This window comes from Gopherus flavomarginatus, chromosome 4 (genome assembly GCF_025201925.1).
Source record: "Gopherus flavomarginatus isolate rGopFla2 chromosome 4, rGopFla2.mat.asm, whole genome shotgun sequence".
Lineage (NCBI taxonomy): Eukaryota > Metazoa > Chordata > Testudines > Testudinidae > Gopherus > Gopherus flavomarginatus.
In genome coordinates this window covers 93,231,589-93,256,149 of record NC_066620.1, presented here as the reverse complement: position 1 = coordinate 93,256,149, position 24,561 = coordinate 93,231,589, and the positions used below count along the sequence as shown (strand labels likewise).

At 39.3% G+C, this 24,561-nt stretch overlaps 2 protein-coding genes across 6 annotated transcripts in view; one reads left to right on the top strand and one right to left on the bottom strand.

The window, feature by feature from the left end:
- PRKN (parkin RBR E3 ubiquitin protein ligase) overlaps positions 1 to 23,344 on the bottom strand; it is a 1,230,739-nt gene extending 1,207,395 nt beyond the window's left edge. For both annotated transcript variants that reach the window (XM_050949117.1, XM_050949116.1), the window contains exon 1: positions 23,228 to 23,344. Coding sequence is in view for 1 of the 2 variants with exons in the window: in XM_050949116.1 (XP_050805073.1) it covers positions 23,228 to 23,234 (7 nt within the window). In the remaining variant the exon portion in view is untranslated. The remainder of the gene's footprint in view (positions 1 to 23,227) is intronic.
- A 224-nt stretch (positions 23,345 to 23,568) lies between these two features.
- Positions 23,569 to 24,561, top strand: part of PACRG (parkin coregulated) — a 472,217-nt gene continuing 471,224 nt past the window's right edge. Inside the window, exons 1-2 of one of the 4 annotated variants that reach the window (XM_050949186.1) lie at positions 23,569 to 23,661; positions 23,799 to 23,957. In XM_050949186.1, the coding sequence (XP_050805143.1) occupies positions 23,811 to 23,957 (147 nt within the window). In that variant the 5' untranslated portion in view covers positions 23,569 to 23,661; positions 23,799 to 23,810. The other 3 variants (XM_050949187.1, XM_050949188.1, XM_050949189.1) reach the window with 3 other exon arrangements.

Here is a 24,561-nt window from a genome sequence, read left to right as displayed (position 1 = left end):
CAGATTCCTTCTCATCAGCCTCTGTTATGTCATCATCAAATATGGCATCATCTTCTGATCAGTTGAGTGCATTGCTGATACAGCATTTCCTAAATGATTTTTCTGTCATTTCCGAGGGAATGGACACTCATGCATCCTTGACCTACTGGGCAACCAGATTGATTTTGAGCTTCATAAGATTCTCGTTTTTTGTCACCTTTGCCATGCCTGAGCACATCCATTCAGACCACATTTTCCGCAGCCTGTCTTTAAAGGGTTTGTTCAGGCAGACATCAAGCAGTTGTAGAACTGAAGGTAAGCCTCCAGGTGTTACAGCCAGGGTGAAAGTAAAATACATCTCTTAACAGTACAGGTCCCACTCTCTCCCGCCCCCGAAGGGGCCGGGCCTCCAATGGAAGGGGCGGGGCCAGGGGTGGAAGTAAATTACATTTCTTACCCGTACAGTCCAAACACAAGCAACCCACCTCTCCTATATAATTCATGGATCCCTCCTATTGCATGACTTAGATATAGAAAATGAAGCTACTATTACTACCACCAGTACTGTTTGTAATAAAACTTTACTGCTGGAATAAGCCTGGAAAACTGAAAACTCACTGTCACATTTTTCTCCTTGTCCTCCCTCCTCCTCCTCCAGCCAGGCTGCCCCATGCAGCTAGGCTCCCCGTTTCCCCAACCCCCGCACTCAGCAGGGGATGCAGCAGCTCCCCTCTAGCTTGTAGCAGGGAGACTGGCTGAGGGAGACGCCTCCCCAGATAGCCTGCTGCCTGCATAAGAACAGTTTCAACTTAGCTGTTCACTTCGTGGTCTGAACCCACGGGATTCAGGGCTATTTCTGGCAGCCTTGTTAATTTCACTCACAGCTGTTGTTAGAGGGAGCAGGGGTGAGATCAAGGCAGGGGCAGAATACAATAGCCATTTGGCTGCAGAGCTTAAATCCAGAGCTAGTAAAAGTCAGTGGAAGAGAAAAACTCACTGTCACATCAGTTTGTCTCCTACCTCCTCCTCCAGCCAGGCTGCTGACAGGGCTAGGCTCAGTGCTTCCCCCAAACCCCGCACTCAGCAGGGGCTGCAGTGGCTCCCCTCTAGCTTGTAGCTGGGAGCAGGGGGACTGGTTGAGGAAGAAGCCTCCCCAGGTAGCCTGCTGCCTGCATAGGAACAGTTTAAACTTATCTGTTCACTCTGCGGTCTGAACCAGGATTCGGGGCTATTTCTGGCATCCTTGTTAATTTTACTCAGTGTTGTTGGGGCGGGGGGTGACCAAAGCCAGGGCAGTTCTTTTCTGCCTCCTCCAGGGGGGCAATCTTCAATAACATAAATTGAATATAAATTAACTGCTTTGGTCACACATACCCCCAACAACCGAGACTGAAATTAACAAGGATGCCAGAAATAGCCCCAAATCCTGCAGTTCAGACCACAGGGTGAACAGCTAAATTTAAACTGTTCTTATGCAGGCAGGAGGCTACCTAGGGAGACTTCTCCCTCAGCCAGTACCTCTGCTCCTTGCTACAAGCTAGAATGGAGCCCCTGCAGCTCCTGCTGATTGGGAGGGTCAGGGGAATGCAGAGTCTAGCCACATTGGGCAGCCTGGCTGGAGGAGGAGAGGGAGAGAAACAACAAACAAATGTGACAGTGAGTTTTCCCTTTCCAAGTTTTTATTAGCTTTGAGTTTGAACTTTTTGTTATGCAGCCAAAAGAGGTGAAAGTAAGCCAGTACTGAATGCTCTATTTATTTGCCAGTACACTTCTGCACCTTTTTCTTCACCGGTACTCTGTACTGGGCCGTATCGGTTTACTTTCACCTTTGATTACAGCCAAAGTAGTTTTCATATTTTTGGCCACATTTTTCACCACATCCGTCTTGTGTGCCCTGAACATGTCCCAGATGAGCATAGCAGGTTTCTTGAAAAGTGCTCCTGGTCTCTTATTCCACACTTTTTCCCTCTTAGTCCCTCTTTCATCCATCCACCCCTTTTCATGTGCCTGTACAATGACACTAGCAGGAAATCTCATGTTTTTAGGCAAGGTTTTTCTTTTAAAAATAACAGCAGTGGGGAGCTTTGATTTTGCCAAACATGATAAAACCACCATAAAATGGATTTTTCCATGGGCAGTGGTTTTAATTAAAACTGTTTTTTCACCAACACCGGTTACCATTCGGGAAATCGAATGGCATTGGTGTTTCGTCCATATCTCCTATTTGTGACAGTCCAACTGCATATTCCTTTCGATATTTTATAATAAACCTTTGGAAAGATTCAATTTTTTCTTCCAGACCTCTCGGCAGCTTTTGCGTTATCTTTGTTCACTGTCGAAGACAGAGACTATGACGGTTCAAGAAGCAGGTACACCAACCCGCTGATACGACAAACATTGACAGCTTTACTGACTTGTATTTGTCATCTTTCGACATTTGCAGAGCACGCAGACGAATTCCAGATCTAGCGACAATGTACCCATTTTGTCGACATTCAACAACCCAATTATTGAGATCTTTCTCTAGCTCAGGAAATGAATCGGACCCTCATTGGACATTTTTTCTTGCTTCTTGGTATATCTTTGAGTGTTGTTTTATTTTTTCGCCATTCTTACTTGCTTCTCATTGATATAAAATTCATGAGCAGCGGCACAATTATTGTTTGCTTCTGCATATTCAACAAATTTAAGTTTGAACACTGCGTAATAAGCAGACCGTTTTCTTTTGATTTCACCGTTGTTCATATTAAGTACTAGTATGAAAATAGATTATTATTATTATAGTTATAGATTTTGTAGGACTTTATATAGGAATGTCACTTGCTTTATCACTGTCAAATTATTATTGTTCTTTGTTTATTTCAAAACTGCCCTGTAGATTGGCATGCCTGTGGCAATAAACAGGCTATTTAAATTTTATTAGAGAGTCCATCGACTCTGCACATTATATTTTCATATTGGCTCGAGACTTACGAGGCTCATTGGTAGAAATGCATGAAGAGATCAAATTACATAGTAGCAGACTGACACCAGTGCTATAGTACTATCGTTCATTGTATTTTTCTGAGTGGCTTGTAAGATGTAGCATTTTGTGAAATGCATGGATCTGCAGCACTGCTCTTTTAGTATTAATTTCAAGCCATCTAGTCCACTAAACAAAGCCTTTGCAACTTTAAAAGGCTGCAGTATTGACATCAATAAATGGGTTAGCAAACTTTGGCTCCCAGCCCACCAGGGTAAGCCACTGGCAGGTTGGGACGTTTTGTTTACCTGGAGCATCCACAGACCTGGAGCCCCTCAGCTCCCTGTGGCAGGCCACCACTTCCCGCAGCTCCCATTGGCTGGGAACAGCGAACTGTGGCCACAGGGAGCTAAGGGGTTTCATGCCTGTGGACGCTCCAGCTAAACAAAACAACAATGTATTCAACTGAATAATTCCACAGAGTTTAAAATCATCAAATTTTGGAGTAAACCCGTTTCTAAGCCGACCCCTGTTCTTTGATGCTTCACTTTTTTTACCTAAAATATTCAGCTTATGAACGAGTATATACGGTAAGTAAATTCAGAAATATATGTGTACGCATGCATACACACACGGTACAGTATGCAAAAATCAACCTAGATTAACAGTACTCAACCCTCAGCAATCCTTAAGCACAACTGGGAGGAAGAAGTTATGGACAGAAGCAGTTAATTTAATTTAGATACTTAGAGGTAAATTTTCAAAGAGCCGTGAAAGGATTAGCCACATGACTCCCATTGATTTTAGTGCAGAGTACTTAAGTCCTCTATCCACAGAACAGGTATGGCATAGGAAGTGATACTACAAGGTTATCAAGTGCCGCTCCAGTTTAAAATGTTAAATGTGAGTCAGACAGCCAAAGCCCCATGCTATACATTAAAAATCTGAGTTTTAATGTTGTTCCAGTGCAGTGTTTGGTATTTAAATATGCCTGTACTGCATTTTCGTTTTACCTGTATGGGAATAAATATGGGAGAGCAGCAGGAAAGCTTCTATTATAAGAAAGAAGGGCATAAAATGCAAGCACAATGAAATAAAGAGGCAAATGAAGGAACTTTTCTTTTCCTTTACTAGAAATATAGGAAACAGATTGTGCTCATCTTGCTTAGGGCCAAAAGCCAGTCTCTGTAACACAGCTCACTAAGGAGTTTTGCTGTGTTAAAGAGTAAACCAGATGGGATATTTGCTTCCAACAAGATAATTCTGATGGAAAGTGTTGTAAGTACTGTAAAAGAAACTTTTTAGCTTCATCTGCTTTCAGCATACATAACGCAGGCATGGGGTGAAATGAAAAGCCCAATAAGAAAAAGTGTAAGAAAATGAAAAATTATCACATTGAATTCATTAATCCATTTTTAGGATTTATTCTGCCTCAGACACAATATCTACAGCACATTTAAATCAGATCTAACAGAAGATTAACAGCATAATTAATCTGAATAAAACACTTTGAAAATTATATAGTTAGTCGAGGCCATGTACTTGTTTTGATGGTCTGACTGTGGAAATGGTTAGGTATGAGAAGGCTTTAAGGGAGAATATTTGAAGTGTCAACAGATCACTGTACCGAGGGTCTGGTGAGACTACAATGAATTCTCTTTTGTTCAAGATGATCAAATATAATGGTCCCTAAAGGGTATCTGATTGGCTTTGTTCTAATAGGTCACTATGGTTTACAGATGGCCTGCAATAGGAGAAGCAAGAAAAGGCACTGGCTAGAGCGCAAATGGTAGAAGTCTTATACTAAGTCTGAGCAATTATGGAATAAAGTATTTTTAAAGTCTTGTGTCCTAACTACAGAGGAAGAAAATAAAGGGTTATTTGTTACCACTATAGTGTCTGCAAAGTCAGCTTCTTCAATCTAGATTAGAGCCATTTTGTTAAAATATCAATTTTTCTTGTGGTAAGGAATTTTGTAGATAATATAGCTCAGCTCTGGACTGAACTTTTGAGTGATCAGAACAACATCATGAGGGAACAAACACAGTATTTTCTTTTCGAGTTAAGCGAACTCTGCCCAGTTTCCCGTAAAGAGGTGTTCACATCACAAAACACATTACCATTATTATATCAGGCATTAATTTGGACCCTTATGTCGCACTCTCAACAGAAAGGGCAAGGATTGCACTGAACTTACTGTTCTTCACAAATAGATGGTAGCAGCACAATGAAGGGAATGTCAATTTGAGTCTACCACCTTCTTCTTCCTCCTCTCCTGAACAAGGCAGGAGCCACTTGTTGCACCATCCTTCCCATCTCTTTACATGGCTAGGACAAGTATGATTACCTTTAGGGCAGCCAGTTAAAGACCCTGCCTTCCAAAATGCCTCACTTTCTATCAGTTGTTGACAGCAGCAACACCTGCAGGCCCTCACAGCCCAGCAACCTCTTGATGTCATCAGAACCTCAAATCCAAAACCTGAACATTGGACTTCTTTTAATTTTGCTGATTGGTGTTGATTTCAAACTTCATCCATGTCCCTCCAACTACTCTACTCCTTCTGCTCCCTGAACTCACTCTAACTGCACACCATATGTCTAACCATGCTTCTCTCTCTCATCCCGCTCCTCCCTTCCAGTGTTAATCCACCCTTACTCCGTCCTCCATCCACTTAGCTTGGCTCCCCAGTTCCATTCTTCCGTAGCCTTAATATTTTGTTCCTGCAAATTCATCTCCTCACCTTCTATGCCAATGAACTCCCTCACAAGAACTGCCACTAACCGTATTAATATAATATGCACATTAATTAAAACAAAAAACAATGGCTGTGTACAGAATAAAACTCATAACATTGTAATAGTAACTCTTCTCCTTTCCACCTATCAATCCTCTTCTTGTCACATCTTTGTTTATATTGTAATCTCTTTAGGGCAGAGATCATATCTTCTATTTCTCTGTAAAGCACATGCTATGCTTTGTGAGCTATCTAGTAACTAACTTAATAATCAATAAATGGGCACAGAGACTGAGCTAGTCTCTCACGCCTACAGATGGTTCCTTTAAGAGAGGTGTGATACATATTGGTGGGGCAAATTGGGGAGGCTGCATTTCTGCTCCCTATGCTGTACTTTGTCAGTGGCTAAATAAAAGACTTCAGGCTCCAGGGCTGTCAAGTAAGTACTTCCCATGAGCACTAAAGTCATTAAAAGTGGATGAAGCATCAGTAATTAAACTCGGTATTTAAGTTTCTTTCCCAAATTTTATTGATCTCCATATTTTGTTATTAAGCAACATTGCCAAAACCTCCTCTCAACATTTGAAAGTTCAATAAGTTTTGGAGCTACAGTAATACCATGAATTCTCTCAGCAGCTGGCCCAACAGTACAGTGTGAAGCCATGTTGAAAAAAAAAAAAAAAAAGAACAGATTTGGCACTGTCACTGATTAGACCATTAATGCTGACTCAGATCAAAAGAGATGCCAAACAAGAAGCTTACATAGCTAATATAAATGGAAAGTAGCTTATTTTATTATTGTATTGCTTTTAACACAAATAACCTTACCTATAATATATACTAAAGAGAGTGAACAGAACACATACAAATGGTCAAATAAAGCACCAAAAGTACCTAACTGTAATAATACAAGTAGAAGAGAATCTTAGTATCCTGTGTTCCCAGCCAAATTAAATTAAAGTTGTGTATTATATATAGAAAGGAAGGTAGAGCAGAAAACCTTCTCATCTTCATCAGATCCAACCAACCCCCCGCCCGTCCAACCTTTCATTCACAGAGAAAACACCTTATATAAAAATAACAACAGTTCCTTCACTAGGAAGCAAAACGGGCTTTCAAAGTCTAAATCAAAACACAGACAGAATTTCAGATGTTGACTTTGTGACAGACTAACAATATTTTGCAATCTCCTGAATGAGTTAAATTAAACTTTGTTGAATTAGTGTTAACACCTTTGGAATTCATTGTATCAAAAATGCAAATATTTATGTACTATTGTAAGTTAGCATGGAACTTCTTTAGTAGGAAAACTAGGTTAATGCAATCTCTGGAAGGGATTATAAGAATCTTCAAAGGAACTTTTGAAACAATGTGAACTTTTAAAATTAAGGGGGTTTCTCTAGGAGAATGGAATATATGCTAACATAATTTCTCCAGTTATCAACTTTTAAAGCTGCTCCACCCCCACCCAGGGTGGGGGGCAGGCAATGATACACATATATTTGTTCCAAGTGGATTCTCCAGGGACCCACAAAGACAAAGAAAGGATTTTTGGCTAAATAACCTATGTTTAGACCAGCTCAGGGCCCTCTTCCTGATCCAGTCAACACACAGGACCTCCGGTCCACATAGTTCTTCAATCTTTTGGGAAGGATTGGAAAGACTTGGCCTACAGAGGCTTCATAAGACTTGGTTCTTATTCTCTGAAGCTGTGCAGAACTGGTAACCACAATGACTTCCGCTAATGTGGAGAGCTGAAGGACTTACCCTGCCAAAATCCCTGTTAGAACTGGGGAGTTAATTCTGGTAAATGTATTAGCATGCATGTAAGTTCTTTTATTGTTTTTAATATTTTTTTCTGCCATGCTTTTTACTTTATGAATAAAGTAGGCTTGAATAGAAAGAGCTGTATGAGAACTTACATCTATAGCAGTTATACTGTAAGCAGTATCTAAAGAAGAAAAGCAAGCAGGTTTCTTGGGCAACCTGTCTATGCTGCGAAATTCACAGTGAAAGCAGGGAACTGTGCAGCCTGGAAATATCCTGGTCAGAAGGCAGAGATATGCAGGTCTCCATCAAAGATAGGCAACAGCTGGGGAGCTAGACGCCAAGAGAGGGTGCCCTTGCTGAACCACCGAGGTGAAATACAGCTGGCAGTTGTTCTGAACTGTCATTTTCTTATTTGTGTTCCTCAAGTTTTGGCTACTCTATTTGATGCAAGTAGTGCCTGGTTTTCAGGGGTGTTGAAGATCCACAGCTGTGCAGCTAATTAAAATTAGTGAACACTCCTGAAAATATTTGGCTTTAGTGTAAGGTAACAATAATATGACTATGTTCTCCAAAACACCAGTAGGGAAAACAAAAACACACACACACACAGCCCCCAGAAATTGAAGAAAATACTCTCTCTTTTGGGAAAACCCCATGAAACAATGATAAGAAAAAAAAATACTTTCATGTCTCAAACTGGACTGACTTAAAATTTTCACTACCATGCTTTAGACACTCTAAATACTCCTTGACTTTGTCCTGTCATGTTTCTTCAATCAATCACAGAGTAGACTGGAATCAAACTGAAATGACTAGATCAAGAAAAATCAAATTTTTTAACATTTAGTTTCAGTAATCTGATTACGAAGCTTTTAGTGATATTGTAATTACTTTGAAGTTTTGAGCATATGTTTCTTCGGAAGGTATTCCAGGGAGATCATTGCATCAAGAAAGGTTTGAAATGCAAAGCCAAACGTACCAAAATATTTCAGCTCATCAAAAAATTAAAGTTGAGGGGGAACCATAAGAGTGATGCAGTGTGATATCTAATATAAATATTGTATTTCCACCATCAAGATTTTTTATTTTACACCCACACAGAAAATTAAAAATCATTTGTTTCCATACTCAAAGGCAATAGTATGTCATTGAGTAACTGCAAGGACAGCTGTACAGGAAAACTTCAGCAACCTGTGAGAGATGAATAAGAAGCAAAGCAGCTGACCGCTGTGCCTTGACTTCTAGGAAGATCTGAAGGAAAACCTAACATTAATTTGGTCAGTTCTCATTTTAAATTGATTTTGTAGTTGTTGTTTAATGTGTCCATAGAAGTTATCAAAGTGAAAGTCCTAGCTATTTCAGTTTCGAATGATCCACTTTCTACTAAGATTAATTAATTATCCTCAATTTTGTACATTGCTAAATGAATTTGAATTTGAAGAATGTACGATTGGACACAAGACAGTTGCATTTTCTCAGGTTTCTGGGAACAAGCTGAATTAACGCACTAGGGGTGAAATTCACCCATGAGCAGAGGGCCTGCACATGCCCATTCACTGCTTAAATCCCACTTCATCCCCTGTTCAAAGGTGTGAATTTCATATCAAGGGCCAAATTCTGAACTTCTTAGGATTTTCTCAGCTCTTATTCTGGCAAACTTCTATTGAAATCACTGAGAATTTTCCAGAATAAGGGTCTCAGGATGTGATGCACAGTTTCAGTATTCAACTAACAACTAACCATCAGCTTTAGTGGACATGACCACACTGCCTGGGCTTCTATATTTATAGCATTACCTATAACCTCCCAAGTCCTGTCTCTGCATTCCCTAGGTACGTTGTAATACCCGGATGGATTCTTTGGGAGGCTGAAGGAGCACTCTTGTCTTCAGGTGTTCCAAAGTTGTGTTCAAGAATATATGAGGGATTTTCCTAGAATAATTAAAAGTCCAATGAAAAATGTATAGGATATAGCTCAAAGAGAAGATGCTGAAGCTGTAAATACAGGATGTAGAAAACAGAAGTAAAAGAAAATAAAATATAATAGACAGAATGCCAGGAAGGACTGAAGGAACCAAACTAATGGTGGGAGGATAGTCTCGTAAAGAAAAACAACACATGTGCTATTGAAAAAGCAATGGGGAAAAAAGGCAAATGTACCCTTGACTCCTGACAGCCTCAAAGTTTTATCATATCAAATACTTGTTTGACAATGTCAATGAGTTTGCCACAAAGCTTACCTCTGTTATCGAAATAAGCTTAATATGTAAGACTATGGTTATTTTCTCTTTTATGTTGGTATATTGTAAGAACTTTATATAGATTTTAAAGGGACTTTGTAAGGATGGAATACAAGTGAGTAAGGACCTCAGGATTTGGAACAATGTAAATACATTGCTCATTCCACCTCCATGCACAGTGCAGCACAAATAAAATATTTTTGTTGGAATCTACCCTCTAGACAGCCCCACTCTTTCATTTCTTCTTCATTAATATACTATCACCTTGCCATCCTTCAAGCTGCCATGGAATGAAAAGCACCTCCTTTAGTTAGTATCTTCATTTACAAGCTTCTTAAACTCTTAACCATTAAATCGACTAAAGTAACTCCACACTTAAAGTCATCCCGGTTAATGCTGCTGATCAATTAGGGAACATGCTTGTTTAAAGTTGTGCAATGCTCCCTTCTAACGTCATTTGGCAGCTGCCTGCTTTGTCCACTGCTTGCAGGAAGAGCAGCCCGTTGCAGCTAGCTGGTGGGGGCTTGTAACCAGGGTGGACCAGCAGCCCCCCTATCAGCTTCCCCTAAATTCCCTGTGTTGCAGCCGCTCAGCAGGCTACCAGTTGCAGGCTATCAACCCCAGAGACTCCTGCTTGCTGTTCGGAGGGGAAGGGGGAGGAGCTAATGTCAGGGTGTCCCCCTCCCGCCCTGCACCCCACTTACCCCTTCTCCATATAGAGCAGGGAGGGGACACGGACGGAGAGAAACATAGAGAGCTTAGGACAGCTGCTGCCGTCTCAACTTCCTGATCCACTTAAAAAGACAATGCACTTAAGAGTGGGTCAGCTTACGTAAAGGGGCAGTGTGCATCTCTCTCTCTCTCCCACACACAAGGTGTGTGTCTGTCTCTGTCTGCTATGCTGTCTCCCCTCCCTCGTGTTCGTGCAGCCGTGTGTGAGAGGCTACATTAACAATGTTTCAACGCTTGAGGGCTCAGCCAAGTGTTAGTTCATCATTTAGCAGCAAGGCATTCCCTGGGAAATATCCCTCCCTCTTCTATTCTCTAACTTCAGCACCTCAACCAAGCTTCACAATCATCATAGCTGTAAACAGTATTAAATTGTTTGTTTAAAACATATACTGCATGTATATCTATATAATATATAGTTTTTTTTGTCTGGTGAAAAAATTTCCCTGGAACCTAACGCCCCAATTACATTAATTCTTATAAATTGGATTCGCTAAACGTCGTTTCACTTAAAGTCGCATTTTTCAGGGACATAACTACAACATTAAGCGAAGGAGTTACTGTACTTTTCCTTTGTACACCCACTTCCCTTGCAGTGGAAGGTTTAGGTTCAGAGTTTAGAGGCCAAATTTTGCCTTTACCAGTAAACACAAGAAAACACTCACAGAATTTCAAATCCAATGGTATAAAGAGAGGCGGAATATTCTAGTCACCTTTAAACAGCAGGGGATAATAATAGTATTTTTTTTCTTCATACCATAAGAGCAAAGTCACAGGGAGAGTTGATAAACAATTAAAGAACTCTGGAGTGTAAATATAAAGGATGTGACATCTTACAAGATACTATCATCAGAGACACTTGAGCGCACAGACTTTAGGTTCAAATGGGAAGCCACCTAGGGAAGAGTATTCTTGGTGAAGTATTCTCAGCTCTGGAATCAACCTTCCTTCTTCAGTTCAACAAAGCCCAGATCTGCTGGCTGCCCACACTCTCGAGTATTTTCCCTGAGAGATAGGGTTGAAATAATGGAATGGAGATAAGTGTTATAGGACTGTCTTTTGTTTTTGTTATTCTATGATTATAGAATGTAAAGTGCAAAGAGGTCCTGGTCCATGCCTAGGGATCCTAAGCACTTTGGTAAAACAAATAATAAATAATAATAATATATCAATCTATCTGACAAAGTTTCCACTAATGGTTTACTTTCCCCTGAGTTTCCACTAAATAAAATAACTTGGAAAAGCTTCATCACTTACAGTATAATTATTTGCTTTTGTGGCCTAACCACTTATACAATTGAGAAGGTCTCAGGAGACTGTCTGCTACTTCAATCAATTTATTCCAATAAGTGTGGATAACTTCTGTTTCTAATTAAGAGGGCTAACCCTTAATGAATACATTATCAAAACAGTCTACAATAATGTCTTGGGGCTTAAATACGTTTTAAAAAATGCAAACTACTTCAGCATGAGTCACTTAGCATTTGCTGCTGTCTATTCTGCAGCATCAGGGAGGTACTTAAATATCTGGTTGTGCCTTATATGGCTGATCAGGTTAAATATAAACTTTTCTAATATAACTGGCAATAAATGGAATTTGGAGTCATGTCTCATGAGTAGGCAGGATTAAGCACCTTGATAAGGAAGTTGTACTTTCACATTTTTATATCAAGAACTTCCAATCTTTTTGTGTATTTTTATTTGTTTGCTAATTAGAAAGCAAGTCAATTAGAAATTTAAATATAATATAATCTTATATGTATATAGTGCCTTTTATATCAAAGGTTCCTAAAATATTTTACAAACTATGAGCCTGAGCCTGATGTCAGTGGGAGCTGAAAGTGTTCAGCACCCCCTAGAAGAAACTCATCCCCACACAGAATCAGGTCCTATATTTATAATGTGTACACCCTCCCTCCCTTTCCCCCTCCTCCATCCCTGTAGCAGTCAACTGGTGCAGAACATGCTATGTAACAGTAGAAGGAAGAGAGGTAGTAGAGCAGAGGGTAGTAGAGCAAATCCATATTCTGGTGTGTCAGGGGATCTTTAACGTCTACACAGAGCAGAGAGAATTTCAGGGGAGGTTTTTCTGTTTGCTTGCTTGCCTTCTCTGAAAGAGCCAAACATAGGAAACTGCAAGGAAGAAGGTGTTGTATTATACATCAAGAATATATACACTTGTTCTGAAGTCCAGAAGGAGGTGAGAGGCAGACTAGTTGAAAGTCTCTGGATAAAGATAAATGGGGGAAAATAAGGGTAATGTCATCGTAGGGGGTGTATTATAGACCACCAAATCAGAAGGAGGAGGAGGATGAAATATTTCTACAACAAATAACAGAAATATCTGAAACACAAGACCTAGTAGTAATGGGGGACTTTATCCAGACAGCTGTTGGAAAAGTAGTATGGCAAAACACAATATTTTCAGTAAGTTCTTGGAACACATTGGGGATAACTTTTTGTTTCTAAAAGACAGACATTTTAGATTTCATTCTGACCAACAGGGAGGAACTGGTAGCAAATCTGAAAGTGGAAGGCCATTTGGGTGAAAGCAGTCATGAAATCATAGATTTTATGATTCTAAGGAAAGGAAGGAATGAGAGCAGCAGAATAAAGACAATGGACTTTAAAAAAGCAGACTCTAACAAACTTGGAGAACTAGTATATGACATCCCATGCGAAGAAAACCTAAGGAATAAAGGAGGTCTAGAGAGCTGTCAGTTTCCCAAAATTCCTACACTCCTCACAATTCACATCAGAAGAACAAAATGTGAATAAGACTGCACTCATAAAAATCATATTTGAACTATATAAGTAGTTTGTTGGATAACTAGCAGACATGATAAAATAGGATTTTATATTTCTTGCCATCCAAGGCAACAAGTTATGCAAACATTAATTATATAATTTATGTCATGATGTCAGCCTACCCTGACCCATCATTCTGAATCTGCTACAAAACCTAGGTCTCCTGTCTTGCTACACTGCTGTCACTTACTTAAACTAGTATTCTCTCTGCATAATTAACTCAAGTGGTTTTACTCAGCCACCTAAAATCTAGTTACACCCTGGCTCTGAGGCAGTTTTAATTTACTCAACATGTTACATCAAGGAATGTTATGTTTTGGTTTGCTTTAGCTTAAAGGAAATGGATACTAGTCTAATTGAAAAACTATTTTTAAAGGGAGTTACTGAAACATGAAGTAAATATCCTAGATCTAGACACATTGTAAAGCCTTCAAGAATCCGACTCAACTATAAAAATGTTCTTAAATGGATGTCAAAATGGCAAAGTTACTATTGAATTATACATTTTGTGTTAGGCTACTGAAAATACTCATCTATTGAAGATCTATAACCTACCTTAACTATGGTTTCCCTTTTTAAAATTCTAGGTGTGGTCCTTTAATGCACACATGAAACTTATAAGAGCAAAGAATGAGTACAGTCAATAATAAATTAAAATACAGGCAGAGAACTAAGCATCATTTACAGTATCCGTCTAGTGATGCCTCTTCACCCACACAGACCCTAGCACTGCTACAGACCACATTCCATCAATATTTACTCAAAATTTGAATTTATGGCCAAAATAATAGGAAATAGGAATATCGCAGAGGATAATATAACATATCTTGTTGACATTATGAATAACATTATATGCTTTCATTGATCAAGGCTGCAAAACTACAGTATATTAGAATATAGGAACTGAGTCTATTAAAGTGTAGCATGAGACAATGTGGACAGAGACATAACCAAGCATTTAATGTTTTATGTTAGGAAGATTGTCAACAAACAGAAAAATTGCTCAGATTTAAACAAAAACAAAACAAAACAAATAAAAGCCTTAAATATGTCCTCATTAGATACAAATTAAAATGCTGAATAAGCAGTGGGCCACAATTACAGGCTAAAGAAACAGCAGGTAAGAAATCATTTTCACTGATCAAGTATAAAGAAACTAACACATTATAGTCACTATTCTGAATAAATTCTCCCTTCATGAATATGGAACATTATGAAGTAAGAACTTTTTTATGTGTCAGTTGAAATTTTGGAGTCAGAAAGGGATTTACATATAATGAAATATGTACAGTACTACCCTGAGACTACAGTGTTTTTAAGGATACTTTAACAAGTATATGGTTTTACAGTAAGTTAAGATACTGAGAACTTCAAGAGCTGCTAAAAAAAAACACTCTTAAAAAGCAGGCCTTAAAATTAGGATTCTGAAGCCAAAACTTTTACTATTGAACCAATTAAACTTATCTAATAACAGCCATGCAAGGACAGATTTCAAAGGTATTTAGGTGCCTAAACATGTAGGTATGTGCCTACCGGGATTTTCAAAAGCACAGCAAGTTTGGCACCTAACTTCCGTAGTCACCAGGAACCACCATTAGATAGAACTTCTTTGCAAAAAATCATTAAACACTATTTTCCTGCAAAACTTCAGATCACCTTAAATATTAACTCACCAATGCATGGTACAGTTATGGTAAGTGAAAGTTTTGACTTGTACTATAAATTATCTAGCTAGAGAAACTTTGGCTTTACAATGGAAATGCAAACACTCCTTACTATCATCAATAATAATAATTAGCAAGTACAGTTTGCATTTCCATTATAAAGCCCAATTTTCATGCTTTAATATCCCAGTCATTTAAATTATATCAAGCTAAAACTTGAAAAGTTGATAGCCTGAATGCAAAGTGTTTTGCTTGTTTCCTTATAAATAAATGTGTGTATAAAATGACACTAATCTCAGGAATGCTGGTGTACTCTGAAAATCTTCTAATATTCATGAAAGCTATGTGCAGCATTAGATTGTTCAAGACCCACTGCGGTGAATATCCATTTATGTGAAGCTAGATTTAAGCTTACTGTGTTTATTCGTGATGAAGACCACACTGATGAAAATGTGTCAGGATTCACTTTCCATTGAAGAGAAGTCAGAAGCTAATAGCATACAGTATTAGATCACCGATTTCACTGCAAGTATTGTCTCCATTATAGAGGGCACATCAGATATTAAACCAACACCAAACTTTATCTTAGCTAAAAGACTAATATGAATCTTCTTTATTTAATTCATGAACAGTTCTGCTCTTCTAAACTACTTTTCCCAAAACTTTTCTCCATTGGATTATACTTCTAAACCTTGCCTCATTCACTTACTTTTAACAATTAAGTTACTAACCAATCTTTTTAGTACACTGAATGAAGAGTGTAATGTAGATTGAGGAGAAAGCAGTACAGTCCAGTGCAGAGGACTAGGCTTTAAAATTCTAGGGTTCTATACATGCTCTTATCATTGATTTTCTCTATATGACCTTGGGCCAGCCATTATTTATGTTCAGCTATTTAATATGAGTGTTGCTGCTGTTGTTGTATTGTATGATAAACATATTAGAACATGAAGTTTGGGAATGAACAAGGTCCTTTGTAAGGGCTTCACCCAAGGTATCCAATCTGAAAAGCCTCACTTTCGTTACCATATCACATTCAAAAGTGTGGGCTGATGTTAAAAGTCTGTTCCTGAGACATCCTGCAGAGTGGATGTATCTTAGTACAATCTCTGTTGATTTTCATTCCTACATTGTGTCCTGTATGCAGTCTTATAATGGTGAATGTTATTGATATCGAAGCATCTCAGAAAATAAGAGGATCTTTCATCTTCTAACCATTTATTTCAGTTAATATTTCCCTTGATAGAACATCAATATCCTTAATGATTGTCATTTCAACCTGTTTCCAATCTTCCAGGTTTGGCCAGGTCATCAGCTACCTCACTCCCTTATACCCAAATGTGTGATGGAGTCAATTGAAAAGTCAATTGATTGCCTCACTTTCTGATCCTCAGAGCCTCCTTATGAACCACACCATTATTAGCATTCTAGTTTCTTCAAAAGGAATTGAGGATCAGTGCCTGTAAGTCAATAAACATCACAACATCTGCCTCTGTTTCAGTTCTGTTTATGTCTTGCAGCACAGTAAGAATAGCCTTCAGTTTGGCTGTATAGTTCATACATATCCTGAACTAGTGTTCTTTCTTGTACTCTCTCTGTTACACTACTGGATGAAGAAGCTACAATCACCATTCCTGAAAGGTTTGTCTGCTGAGCCATCGGTGTACACATGAATCTATCTGCTTTGTGACTGATGCTGTCGATGGTCTTTTCTACCCTTTTCCTCAGTGCAGCCAAGTCCAGGTGTTCCTTTGAGCAAGATTCCAAAAGGGAGAGACATTTACTAAAGCAAATAGGTTCATATGGAGATATTATCGGGCATACAAATTTCTTCACAAATTCTACTCTACTAATGTTAAGTGTTTCCAGTTCTTCAGTAGCCTTTACAAACTTTTCGAAACAAATTGATTGTTTCAGTCTTGATTTAGTTTTCCCATTTTTTGACAGATAGGCCTGAATAATCACATTTAGGTGGGAAACAAAGACTATTGCCATACTGAATAAGCTGTGCTTTTCTACAGTTCTTAAGTGGATGATCATCAGACTCTTGTTCACAAATTACAGCTGGAATAGAACTGATGGGTGTTTCTAGTTTTAGTTGATGTTTATAAAATGCCTGGAGATTGTTAGATAATAATAGTAATAACTACCATAATAAGTGTCTTTCATTAGTAGATCTCAAAGCACTTTACCAAGAAAGTCAGTATCATCATGCTCATTTTACAGATAGGGAAACAGGGAAGTAACTTGCCCAAGGTCATCCGGAAGGCAAGACAGAGCTGGGAATAAAACCCAGCTCTCCTGGGTCCTGGTCCAGCATTGCATTCACTAGGCTACACTGCTGTAGAAGGGACAGATCCACAGCTGGTGTAAACCTGTGTGGCTCCATTGACTTCAATAGATCTGTGACAATCTACAATAGCTGAGAATCTGGTTCTATATACAAAAAATATTCTTACATTGAAAATTATAACTGAATCAAAACGAGGTCTGGTTTTATTATTCCCTTTATTATATACACATGCTGTACTTTTGACAAACTAAGCCTTGTTTTAGAACATTTTAACTGATGGAAAGAGTATCATGATTCCCTTTATTAAGTAAGCTAAACAGATTTATGTTACAGTATCTAACTCTTTCAAGAATCCAGTAAGTTTGTTTCCTATAGATTACTTTCCAAAAGTTAACTGGGTGATTTTGAAAAGTGCCTGGCAGACAGTACTGGAAATAGACTGGATATATTGAGAGATAAACAGTGCAACTTAAAATATGCAATTATATTCTACATTTATTACTTACAATTATCATTTTCTGAAAATGGATCTGATAAGTCTTCCCTTCACAGTAGGATTAACACATGTGGACTACAGATTTCTGGTTATGCAGTATTCTAAGGTAGTATTTCTCTAACATTGTGCTTTCCTGTGATTCCCTGAGAAATACATTAGAACAAGTTTGCCGTATGCTTTTAGAGTTGCTTGTCATTTTAATAGGAAGGAAATAGGTGCTTTTCTTTCTAACATCTATATTAAAATGAGTAGGGTTCAAAACTCTTAATAAACTAAGATAGTAATTACTCACATTGCTACTTTTAAACATTTGACATGCAACATACTAACAAGACACACAGAAAACTTGGATTACCAAATTACGGTATATGTAGAACAGATACAGCTTGCGGGAAGGGGAAGGGAACAGATAATAAGAATGACCTGACTCTTGAACTATGGCCTGACCTGAAAACTCATGCCTTATGACATACAAAGTAGAGAAGCATTTGGGGAATTGAAAGTCAATACAAATGCTTTCATGTGCAGTTCTAAGTGCTGGCTCCGGACCAATGACAACAAAATAAAATACTGATCCCTGAAGTAGAAAATTTTGACCTGAAACTCAGTTCAGGTGCTTGTTATTTTTTGCAAATATGAAAAGAGGAAAACAAACTCTGACCTCATCCGCAGTCAGTAATTCATGAGAAGAGTCCTCTCTTGCACCCATCATTGACTGCACATACATATTCTTTTGATTAAATGGGAAATACCAAATCAAATGACCCATTCTCTAAATATCTGTAAATGCTTAAATTCTTTGCCCTTTTAAATACTTTAGTGAAATCATTAACTGCATTGCCAATCAGCAAACTGAAATTACATATAAATAGGTTACAAAGTTTTAAAAACCATTAATAAATGAAATGGGCAATTCTGGAGTCAGAGTATCGCAACTTCACTTAAAAGGGGAAAACAGGAGATACACAGTTCCTTCAAGAGCTTAGGCAACAAATATTGTCTTTGGTATTTATCTTGCTGAATACTTTCAAAGATGTATCTTAGAATTAGAATTCAGGAAACACTCGTGACTTCAATGAAGATCCATAACAGTAAAGCTTGTAGGACAAAACCCTGTTAGTCTATAAGTCTCTCCATGGATAGTCTATCAGAAGTCCACTGACAGCTTACATAATTAATTTGTTGGTATGATGTTCCAAATAAAAATGTCATACACATAAAAATAAATATATTTCCACATTTTGAAGGCTTAGGAGAGTAACCTCTCTACTGAAATAATGAACACATATTAAGTTATGCTTTTTAATACAATTCAAATTAAATGTCAGTATTAAAGTCTTGGGCTACATGGTAACTCATTTCCAACCAAACTGCTGCTGTTATTTCTGAAAAGTTACCCGATATACATAGGATTTTTAATTAAGTACCTTACTCATACACCTTACAGGTTCTAAATTAATTGTATCAGCTGAAGGATGGGACTGCGGTGTCACTGAAGACAGTCCAATGAAAACCCATCCACATTGTGCAGCTGCAGTCAAAAAACCTAAGTCGACTTAGGATACATAAGGAATGAGATGGTGAATAATACAAAGAACATTATAATGCTTTTACTTCACTCAGTGGCACTGCCTTATCTGGAATACTGCATGCACTACCAACACAGCTCACAAAGGATATTGCAAAACTATAGGGGAGCACACTGAGCATAATCAAGGGTCTGGAAAAACTCTCATATAAAGAGAGATTGAAAAGTTTAGGATTGTTTACTATAGAAAGCAGACCATAAGAAGTACATGATAAAATAACAAATGGTATATAAAAGGCAGATTGGAATTTCTGTTCTCCCTGTCTCATAGCACACAAACAAGGGAACATTCAATTAAACTAAAAGGTGGGAAATTAAAAATCGATAAAAGGAAATACTTTCACACACAATATGTAATTAACTGTGGAACTCCTTTCCACAATAAGTCATTGAGGCCTAGAACTTTATAAGATTCTAAAAGAGATTGGATATTTATATGAATATCAGGAATATACAGTTATAATAATTAATTACAACAAATTTTGGAAGGGACAGTCAACTTTATGCTTCAGGTTTTAAACCAATCTTAACTATTAGAAACGAGGATGAGACCTTTGCAAGCAGATTATCCCTCATCTGCCTACTGTAATCACCAAGAGGGCCACATGAGGGCTAGTACATTGGCCCAAGGGCTGCATCACTGACACCTCTTCCCCGCCTCTATTCCACCCCTTCCCCAAATCCCCGCCCCTGCCCTGCCTCTTCTCCGCCTCTTACCCTAAGCGCGGCTCCCCACTCCTCCCATGTCCCTCCTGGAAAGTGGTAAGCACCGTCAAACAGAGGGAAGCTTGGCGGCGGCAGGAAATAACTCCGTGGTGGAGGGTAGGGCTCTGGGAGCTTGGAAGTCCACAGCAAATAACTCCGCAGGCCACATGCTTGAGACCCCTGATCTAGAGGCTACTGTCAGAAACAGGATACTGAGGTAGACAGACCTTGGATGTAATACAGAATGACATTGTTCTATATACCTCTAATCTTTCGGATTTTGTTTTTTTCTATTTTTTGTCTCAAATAAAAAAAATCTGCCAACACACAAATCGCTCAAAGCTCTAAGTAATTAATATATTTTTGTATCAATAATTTTCCACTAATCAAAATATATTTTAACATTTTTTTTTACACATTCACTATTTGCTACAGCAAAAAGACACACACAGCCTCATAGCTGCCAGCACTTTGACACATGCTTAACTTTATATACTGTGCAAAGTCCCATAGACTTGCAATCTGATCGAGGTGGGCCACACCCTTATGCCCATGCAAACTATCACTGAAGTCAGTGGGGCTCTCTATACGAGTGCAGGGACCAACCACACAGATCAAATTTCTCGATCTGTAGTCATTACTATTCCTAACTAAATCATCCACAAGAACACTATACTGTAAGAATATAAGATTCCTGTATTTTTGTCAGGTTTGAAAAAAATTATATGTTTAAAATACAGACATATATATTTAGCATCTGACAATTGCTTTGAGACTTTCTTGATCAGTTTATAAATGATCCATTTAAAGTTGATCAGTTTAAAACTAAGAGTTTTTGTCTTAGTAGGTCATTTCCTACAAACTCAGGTCAACTACGTAATTTGCATTAGGTCATATGCAAACATAATCAAAGACTTGTGGAGATTTATTCCTAACAGGAAGTCTACAACTCAGTTCATGGTTTATAGTTATGGTCTTCAAACAAGATCTGCTGACTACTCAATAAAAAGCAAATGACACTCAAGCCTTTCTTACCTTCCAAATTTTAAGTCACATATGCCTTTTTAAACTGTATTACATTCACTTGCTAAAGAAATTAAAGAATTTTTTAAAAAGAACAAGAACTGCAGTTCTGTAAGCACATAACGTAATCTGAACTCTGTAGAATTCATCAAGGAATATAAATATTTGGATATGAAAACACTTTTTTCATTAAAGCAAGTTGTCTCATAAATGCTCTCTACTGCATTAGAAAAAAAAGAAACAGACATATGCAGTTAGGCACAGACTGCAGTAGATGTTGCATATAATATTCACACAGAATAAAAAAAATTACAGTTGCAAAATTACACTTAATTTTCTTCTGCCTTTAGATAGTTTAAAGACAATAATAGCGCATTAACATTTTGGAAAGCCATACATAATGAGAAAGGAAAGAGAATTTCTAACTCTAAAAATAATGGAGATTATGCAGCAATTTCCAAAGAAATTCATTTACAAAACTTTTAGAGGATGAATGTCTCATCTATACATCAACCATAAAATTGCATATATTTAATCTTGGTTAGGTCTCAGATAGGAGACAAATTCACAATGTGAGAGGCAGAAAAAGGGTGTTTAAAATCAGGGGGATTGGAAGAATTCCTTTAAGCATAAATAACTTTATCTAGCACCTCAATTTTATGCTTTGTTTCCTCTGTAATTAACCAAATAACAAAAATGAAAGTGAAAGAGGGGGAGCATATAAAAGGGAAAAATTACAGTTTTTGAGGGGAACATATGGTGGCTCTTCTGATTTGTGGGGCCCACAATGAGGGAACAGGGATATTGGGGATTAATGGCCTCTTCTTCCCAATACCAGAGGGAAATTTTGGCTACTTGGACAAGGTCACGTGTTGTAATACTATCAAAGGGCTACATGTTGCCAACTTTGGGACTACCCTGGTCACCTTACCCAATACCCTCCTTGACCCCCTCGCCCCGCCACTGTCTGTGAGGCCAGAATGTGAGTTGATTGCTCCCCTTCACTCCTGGTCCCTGAAGGGATAATGGCACAGCAGGCCTGCATAAGACAGCAACTCACAACCAGCATGAAAGGTAGTAAGAAAGATCAAGATGAACCATGACTTATTCACAGTTGCCATCAAGATTATTTAGAGACAAGATGGGTGAGGTAATATCTTTTATTAGATCAAATTCTGTTGGTGAGATAAACAAGCTTTTGAGGTTACACAAAGCTCCAATAAAAGATATTACTTCACCCACATTGTATCTCTAATATCCTGGGACCTACTGCATACATCAAGATTTATAGGCAGACCACATGGTGAAAGGACAAAAGGGATGCACTTCATTGAAATATGCAAGTGTTTTCTGGAGGGACAAAAGGGAAAACAATCAGTTTTTAATATCTTACTCTTTTTGTGGTAACAGATGCCCGTGCAAAGTGAGTGTAAAAACCTCCCATTCTCTTCTGGTAGGGTTTCACACTTGCTTTGCACAAGTGTAGCTAACTTTGCAAAGGAGCGGAGAGTCCAGACCCTGTACTATCATTTGCCTGGCTAAACAAGGAATCCAGACTTGCAAGATCTCAATTCACAAAGTGTGTTCATGCATTTGTGTCTACCATTTGTGGGTGTGTACACATATGGGGGGAGGGGTGTATGTACTCTGGGTGCATACAGTATGTGTGTATATAGTGTGGGAGTGTGCATACAGGGATGTAGGGTGACCAGATGTCCCGATTTTTGGGTTCCGCTCTAATATAGGCTCCTATTACCCCCCATCCCATCCCCATTTTTCAGACTTGCTGTCTGATCACCCTAACTGGGTGGGTGTATTATGCTAGGGTGTGCATATGGGATGGGTGTGTTGTGTGGAAGAGAGGCGTATTTGGGGTGGGTATGCTCTGGAGAGGGGTGCGAGGGGGAGCACACGGTATTGTCTATGCCAATGGCTGGGCAGGTGGTCATTCGGTGTTGTCGGGACTGGCCTAGGGGCGGGGGCGAAGAACCACCACACCGCTGATGATGAACACGCTAGTGCCGGGCAGGCCTGAAAGCGGGCGGCGGGTGGGGGTGGGGGAGCAGGCGGCCACGAGCCAGCGTGAGTGGTGGGAGCGGGGCGCGGGCCCAGGCGGCGGAGAGACACGACATTCTCTCACTCCTGCGCCGGCAGAGCAGGGCCCGGAGACGTGGGGGGGAGACAAGCTGGGGGGGGGGGGAGGAGGGAACACTGCATCCGGGTCTCACTCACTCACCTATCATGGCCACGGTGGGAGGAGGGGAGAGAGCGCGCGCACGCACCCGTCCCGTCCACGCTCGCAGCTCAAATTCTCGCCTTCAGCACTCTGACTGAAAACGCAACTGCGGGTCGAGCTGGCGGGACTGCTGAGTCATAGAGCGCATGCGCACATTTGGAGCGTGCCTGCCGATCGCTTAGTACTCTGGGTAGTGTAGTTCTCACGAGCGTGCGCGCTTTCCTGCTCTGGCCCGGGCTGTTCCACGTGATCTGCGCACTGTCACCCCCCCCTTTCTCACGTGACCGCAAACAGAAGCCGGGCAGGTTGTTGACAGGTTGCCTAGCAACCGTGAAGCTTCCCTGGAAGCGTGTTGATGTTAGCTACAAAGTGAGGCAGTGTCCCGCCCTCCCAGCCAGACCCCACACAGGAGCCTCCATAAGCAACAGCCGTCGGTGAAGAAGGGCAGCAGGGGGTGAGGAAGGGCAGCAGGGGCAGGGGGTGAGGAAAGGCAACAGGACTGTGAGGAGGATTTATTTTTTTCTCAATTTATTCTTTTAGCCTATATATTTAATTCCTATCCCCCATACAGGTGCCTGGGGAGATGGTGGCAGAGAAAGATGGTTCAAGCCCCCCGAAATTCACTGGAGAGAGACCCCCACAACAACAGCAGCCACTGGGGCAGCTGAGGAGAACCAAGCAGCAGGTCACTGATGGATTCACTGTTAAAGCCATGATGAGAAACTCTGTGGTATGTTTGCTGCCAGTAAAGAGGTTTTTAATTTATTTAGTCTCATATGCCCATGAAGCAGGTTCGGGGGTGGGGGCAGTGCCTGCCAGAAAGTATTCAGGGTTGGCAGGATTTTAATTGAGATTAATTGGTCATGGAAATAGTTTTAAGGCCTTGAGGAAATGTCATCTTGAGGTAATGGGTGGTCTCTCAGGATGTTGTGATACATCAGGTTAAAATATGCCAGTTTTGTGTCACCGTGTGTGTTGTTATATTGTTTTGCATAATCAAATAATATTGAATCAAATTCAACCTATCATGAAGTTATGTCCAAACATAATTATGTTGTACTTCATTAAAATGTTATCATGTCATGTCATGACACTGTGTCAAAAAGTCTTGACCTTGTGTCACCGTATGGTGAAATTACGACATAAATGTCACATCATATGGTGAAAGTTTTTCTTTGCAAAAGAGATAGTCCTTAAATCCTCAGCTGAAAGATACTATAGAAATGCAACATATTACTATTAATTATTATTATAAGTATATATTTTAGTTAAAGGAAAACTCATACAAAGAGGTAGGAGAAAGCAGTTGAACATCACATGAAAAATACAGCATT